General features: G+C 36.2%; 1 protein-coding gene across 3 annotated transcripts; it reads left to right on the forward strand.

The window, feature by feature from the left end:
• LOC107618452 (mediator of RNA polymerase II transcription subunit 17) lies at positions 78 to 5,744 on the forward strand. 3 transcript variants are annotated; one of them, XM_021112761.1, is made up of 9 exons: positions 78 to 352; positions 2,190 to 2,326; positions 2,514 to 2,718; positions 3,134 to 3,247; positions 3,443 to 3,528; positions 3,789 to 4,173; positions 4,286 to 4,744; positions 4,821 to 5,120; positions 5,207 to 5,744. In XM_021112761.1, exons 2-9 carry the CDS (start codon positions 2,232 to 2,234, stop codon positions 5,540 to 5,542), a joined length of 1,980 nt encoding a protein of 659 aa, XP_020968420.1. In that variant the 5' UTR covers positions 78 to 352; positions 2,190 to 2,231; the 3' UTR covers positions 5,543 to 5,744. The 3 variants fall into 3 exon arrangements, with proteins under 3 accessions (XP_020968420.1, XP_020968421.1, XP_016176020.1); XM_016320534.2 differs by having other exon boundaries at positions 79 to 352; positions 2,120 to 2,326; XM_021112762.1 differs by lacking the exon at positions 3,134 to 3,247 and having other exon boundaries at positions 2,120 to 2,326.

Genomic DNA, 6,495 nt, shown 5'->3' on the forward strand with positions numbered 1-6,495 from the left:
TTAATTTATCATCTCAAATTAAAATTTAAGCTCGTCCGACCGGTTTAAACACTAGCAACTTATAATAAGTGTCACGCACAAAACCGGTTTAAACCCATCAGTATCTTTTCTTTTCTCCTGAATTCAAACAAAACAAATCTGAAATCCCTAAACTCCTCTTCTGCCGCCGCGGCCGCCTTCAGCCACCACCGCTGCGTCGCCAGCCCACTATTGGTGACCTCGCAGGTTCACTCTCTTCTCCACCTTCCCCAGCTCACGAAGAAGGGATTAGAGGAAGATGTTATCGTTGCCTTAGGTTTTCTCTCCGCTGCTCAAGTCCACCGAACCCAACCCCCATTCAAAACTTTTTTGGGTACGATTCATTTTTACCTTACATTTCTTTTTTTCATTTTTCTGCTTCTAGGCACGATGCAAGTCACCGCCATGTTTCATATTTGTTCTCTACCCTTAAATTCCTTTTCTATAATGCATATAAGGCGTCTTTTCTCCCTGGGATGATATTTTACACGGAAGACGGTTGGTTGGAGTTCTAGCACTGTTAATATTTCAAATTAGTAGTTAGTACATGATTACTTGAACTGTTGAACATGTACATTTTGTTCGCCTTAGTACTAATCTTTGATTAGGTTTCGTAATTTGACTAGGTGAGCTGGTTATATAGCCTTATATTAAGTTAAAAGTGAAAAAGCTTTGTCTAGTTGGTCTAAACAGAACACAGCAAGGTGCATTGTTTTACACTCGTTGAGGCTTTGCTCTGGGTATACAAATCAATTTGTGTTAACTTTTTATGACCAAGTCGTGAGTGACGGTTGATGATAGTTTAGAAGAAAAAGGAATTCTAGATTAGTTTCTTATTCATGTAATATTGCTTGCCAAATTGTATTATATATGTTGTTCTATGCGTGAAAATTGGTGATCTACTGCCATGGTTTCTTATGAACAGAAAGTTCAATAAAATAAGTAATTGTTGTAATTTAAATTCCATTGAACTTGTGCGATGAACTGAAATGTTTCATTGGTACTAATGCACCCTTATGGTGTGTCTTCTGATTCTTTGTGTCCTTATTTATGGTACAATGATGATAAAGACTAGCATCATTTTAGTCTAACACGCATGATCTTTTTTTGGTCTAAAATGCATGATCAAGACATGTTGAAAGATTGGAAAACTATGCTTTATAGATATATCTTTTTTGTTTTGTTTTGGTTTTGTATAGGGGTTTTTGTCCATCCAAAAAAGAAAAAATTATAGAGCTCAGTTTGGATCTTGGATTTGTCCAAAATTGGTCTGATCCAATTTTGTTTTCACCCGTATTTATGTTAGTTGATGTCAAAGTAAAATATGGAAGAAAAAGAACTTTTTAATTAATAGATATACAAAGTTTCTACTTTTTGGATTTAATGCAAATGTATAACTAGAACTGAATCCAAAATTTTTTGTTAAGCTAGCATAACCCTCTTCCAACTGAAAAAGAAAATTTTAGGTCAACATAACATTTTTTTAACTTTTGGATTTGGCTACTACTATTTAAAAGATTTAGAGAGAAGGACAAATAGGTCCTTGACCTTTTGATCTGCAAACATTTAAGTCCTCGAAAATTTAAAAATACATTTAAGCCCCTGATCTTTTCAAAACCTGGACATATCGATCCATCGTGTTCACTTGGGTCTGTCAGACTCAACGAAAAAATCAAACGTGGCTCTGTTGTATTGACCTGGTTGTTACGGATGCACACGTGCGAGAGTTTTTAAAATTAGACAAATTAGACTCAGGGATCGATGTGTCCAAATTTTAAGGAGGTCACAGACTTAAATGTATTTTTAAATCCTTAGTGACTTAAATATCCACAGACCAAAAAGTCAAGGATCGATTTATTCTTTTCTCACAGATTTAATTTTTTGAAAATTAATGAGTTGTGATGTATTTTGTGAATAATAATTATTTTTGAGTCTTGAAAAGATAATATACATTTTCCTTTTTTTTTTTTTCTGGTTGTTGGGTTATGATTGATATTCTCTTTTTGCATTGGTTGTTTATTTTAGTCAGACAAGGGCACAAGGCTTTGTTGTTATTATATGGTGGTTTATTTATTTCCCTTTTTTGTTTTTGGTGATACAGTTTATGTTGAAGGTATTTTCATTTGAGATTTCACTTGAGACATACTTTCATGCCCCTTCTTGGAGATAAGGTTTTGTAGAATTTTCTGGGAAATTTTTATTTTCCAAGAAAAATGGAGGAGGGAACACAATTGCAAGTCTCCATCGACAAGCTTCCGATCAAGCGCTTGGAATCCATCGAAGAAAATGGAATTGAACGTTTCCCTTCGTATGCATCTTCTTCTTTCTCCTTTTCATACTTTTTCTCCCCCTATTTTGCTACTGTGTATTACTGTATTAGCTTATTTTGTACTGGCAGCGTTTTCGAAAGTAGAGCTAGTAGCAATCTAAACCCTAGTTTGTGCTTGCAATTGCTAACGTGACACCCTTCTTCAATTTTGTGTGGTTTCTTATAGAGATGTGGATTATGATGAGAAGCGGCTCTCGCTCATTAGGCGAATTGATTTCGCTTGGGCAGTTGAGAAGGATGACGAGGAGAAGAACAAGAAGCAGAAGAAGGCCTCAAAGGAGGCCTCAACTCCATGGCAATGGCAGAGCATGGTGGAGAATTTGCAGTTAGCTCATCAGGAGCTCTCTGTCATCATAGATCTCATCAACACTGTGAGTAAATGAACATCACTTCTAGGAACTCTTGTGATATGTTTATTTTTTCTCTCTCTAAATACTTGTTTCTAATAATGTAAGATTTACTTGAGGCATTCGGAGCATGTTTTTGATGAACAAGTTTGTGAATTGAAGAAGATATTGTGTTAGTTTTGTTCATCTAAGAATGAAATGAAGTTTTGAAATAACACTTTCAATGGCAAGTTACAGTGCCAGAGGAACTAACAATCACAAGTTCATTACGAAAAATATTGTTTCATGGAGCGAAATCCTTCATGTATAATATCTACTCTAGATGGTGGCTGCTATTTAAATATTCTCTGTGATATTGTTTTTAGAATGCGGTTGTATATGTTGCAACTTGTGAGTAGGCTAACAATATAGATATTTTTGTTCTAATTATTGTGTTTAGGTGGAAGCAAACGATGCGGTAACTGTGGCTAGCATGACAAGGCCGAAACTATTATCTAATGAAGCTTTGTCCGACCTGGCTGTATCTGCTGCCACCAAGCTGCAATGTTACCGTGTAAATTTTCTATCTTTTAGCCTTTTTAATTGCAATTTCATTGATTTTCAATTTTTTATGTTCACACTAGTATGCGATGGGGCAACCAAGTCTTGTATAACTTCATTAACTTGTCAATAGCAGCCACAGCTTCTTTAGCTTTTACTTGGAATCTGGGACATGTAATCAAGTTTGCAAACTTTCTTCTCTTTGCAGCATGTTGGAAAATATTTCAAGCAATCTGCCAAAGCTTTTGAACGGCAGGTTGCTCGAGAAGCAAGGTTTTATGGTGCTCTTATTAGGTAAATCTCTGGTACTGACAAGAAATTTAACATGAAGTTTTGGATCTTTAATAACCATGTTAAAATTCTCTTCAAAAGCTGTTAAATAACATAGAAGATCCTTGTATCAATAATTCAGCCTTGAATTAAAGAGGAGAATGATTTTTACTAGCTTCTTTCGTTTCTCGTCTTTGCGTTTTTTTTTTTTTTTTTGTGGCAGTAAGATGATTGTTTCCTACCTTGCATGACTTGTTAATCCATATCCTGATATATGCACACAGGTTGCAGCAAAATTGGAAAGTAAAACGGCAACGCCAGGCAGCTATAGCTCCAGGAAGTGAAGGCTTTACCTTTGATCTCTTTGATACCTCGTATGACCAGGGTGCAATATATCGGTCATCTTCTACGTCCACTGTTCGTGTCAATCATAATCCAGCTGGAATGCTGGCAATAAATGTCTCTCCCAATTCATGCCACTCTCTCCAATTCGGTTTTGTTGGTGCACAATCAGAGGAAAGACTGGGGAAATCAGAAGAACACAAATCCGACTTTTCAGATGAGCATCATATGGAAGAAACTGACAAAAAGCCTTTGAATGATGAAGAGTGTGTTAAGAAGACACATTCACTTCTTCGTGAAGTACATAAGGCAATATTCAATGAGCAGGTGGATTTTTACTTTCACAAGTTCTTGTTTTTGAATTTGTGTGTCTAGTTTGTCGAATTTACTACTTTGACATCTCCCTGATGCTTTATTGTGTTGGTACTTTTGCATCAAGGTGTTTGATCTGGTCAACCGTGAAGCATTTAATGCGTCTACAGGTGTCACTGTGACTGGAATACGCGAAAATTATTTACAGTTAAGCTTAGGTCAAGGAACATCTGTGTACTTGTCATTAGTACCCTCTGATCAAGATCGTTCTGCAGTTGAGGGTGAATCCAATAATGATGTTGAGAATGCAAATTTACCAGAATCATCTGATGAAATGGAATGTGATGCCAAACATAACACCTGGAAGAAGGAAGAGCAATTTCATCATTCTACCTGCTATGAGATTTACATTCAACAGATTTTTCATGATTATATATTTGGGAGAGGTAGTGAAAAGCCAGTTTCTTCCGGAAGTCGTTTGTCCGGTGCACAGGCAAAGGATGGATCAGGTCTTCTTGGTCATTTTTTCATGTCTTTGGCTCATAGGATATTTTCAATCAAAGTTCTCAAGGAGCTGGAAAATGTGGTAATGCTCTTTTGAATTTGACTTTTGGTGCTTATTAAATGGACATGATGTTTAGTTAAGTATTTGGTATTTACAGGCATGCAAGGTCCCATATCTCCAGTTAATTTCTAATCCCACATGGAATTCTCGGGCGTCATCTTGGACGCTAAACATGGAGGTTCCCCAGTCCATTATCAGAACATCAGATTTTAATGAAAAAAATGCTTCGAAGCGACAGTTTTGGACCAAGGTCTTGGTAAATGATGACTGCATCAATGTCAAAGCAGAAGGTTCTCCTAATGTATCGGGCCTTTTCAAGGGAAAGGCCGAGGAAACCCACACGATAAACAGATACGACTGCAACATAGCTGATCTCGCCGTGGTTATTTTGCAACAGGTAAAACTAATAGAAAAGGAATCGTTGTCATTGCAAATTCGCAATTGTCTTTCTTTCCTTCTTATTTATTAAGAATGCGATCGCAGGTTGCAAGCCAAATCATTAATTGGCTCTACCATGAAGCTATGATGGTTGGGATAAAAGCGAACAGGGACTTCTTAAGCTTATGTTTTGAGCTGGAGCAGGGCGAAACACTTTGCCTGATTGCGAATGTGGACCCAGAAGACATTGAAGGGTGTATATCATGGTGGTTGGTGATGGCGGACAGTTTTGCAGAGGAACAAAAGCTTCATATGAACATGAACATGAATGATGGTGCATCTGAGTATAGGAAATTCCTAGGTCACTTGTCTCTTGAGTTGTTATACGCGACGCTAATGGACTTGGTTGGCTTGTGTTGCGGCGGTGGTGGTGGCCATTGAAGTTGTATGTAGACTGTGTATACGGTTTTCTTGCACTTTTCAAGTGAAACTCGGCAACCAGCAGAATATGATTATGATTTATACCAAAGATTCATCATCTTAAATATCTTAGTAATTATCAATATTCACGTAAGTGTAATAGTCTTTGATTTTACAGTAGTTAGAATTAGAGTCGGTATATAGAAAAGAAATCTTGATTGAAGTACTTAGAATTAGACTCAGTAGTTAGAGTTAGTAGAATAAATAGAAATATAAATATGGTAGTTGCTCAAAAAAAAGAAATCTTGATTGAAGTATATAGAAAAGAAATAATTAGGTAGAACTCGATCTTTAATTATAGCTGAGCATTTTCTTGAAGGGCAGCTAGGACTTGACATGTATGTGAAGCTTAAAATGCACAATGTTCTTGAGCAAATTGTTGTTACTTACAAAAGAAAGTCCGTGGTCGATGTTATAACTTATAACCTTTCCTCCAATTTAGTGGTTAGGATTGGCTTTTTCTAGTGTAACCGGAGAATTCTAACTTGGATGAAGAATCTAACCATCACTTTAAATCACTTGAGTCTTCAGAAAAATAATCTCCAAGGTATATTCTATTTCACGTTAAAGAATCTTGCATGTCTTAAATTATTTGGAAACTGGTTACTCAAGTTTGACATGTTCTCAAAGCTCAAAAAGCTTCCTATACTTGGTTTAAGAGGAGGCAATAAATTGTCTTCGATACGAATAGGGACGGAGCTGAATAAAATATTAGAAGGGAGTCAAAAATATTTACACAATAAAATAAGATTAAAATAAAATTTTAAGGAAAGCTAAACTAAAATTTACATATAATTTATATGTAAAAAATTAAAATTAGAAGGGACCAACTTTTTTCTCTATGTAGCTCCGCCCCTAAATACGAATGGAGGGATAAATAAAAGGCCAATGCTAGTCCTCGAGTCGAATCCAAA

The sequence above is a fragment of the Arachis ipaensis genome, chromosome B09 (genome assembly GCF_000816755.2).
Source record: "Arachis ipaensis cultivar K30076 chromosome B09, Araip1.1, whole genome shotgun sequence".
NCBI classification, from domain to species: Eukaryota; Viridiplantae; Streptophyta; class Magnoliopsida; order Fabales; family Fabaceae; genus Arachis; species Arachis ipaensis.

What these genes read in the sequence shown, in the direction of transcription:
- LOC107618452 (XM_021112761.1), top strand. Translation starts at nt 2,232, where the DNA reads ATGGAGGAGGGAACACAATTGCAAGTCTCCATCGACAAGCTTCCGATC. An exon ending in TCAAGGAGCTGGAAAATGTG is followed by an intron (nt 4,745 to 4,820) that starts GTAATGCTCTTT and finishes TGGTATTTACAG; the next exon opens with GCATGCAAGGTCCCATATCT. An exon ending in CCGTGGTTATTTTGCAACAG is followed by an intron (nt 5,121 to 5,206) that starts GTAAAACTAATA and finishes ATGCGATCGCAG; the next exon opens with GTTGCAAGCCAAATCATTAA.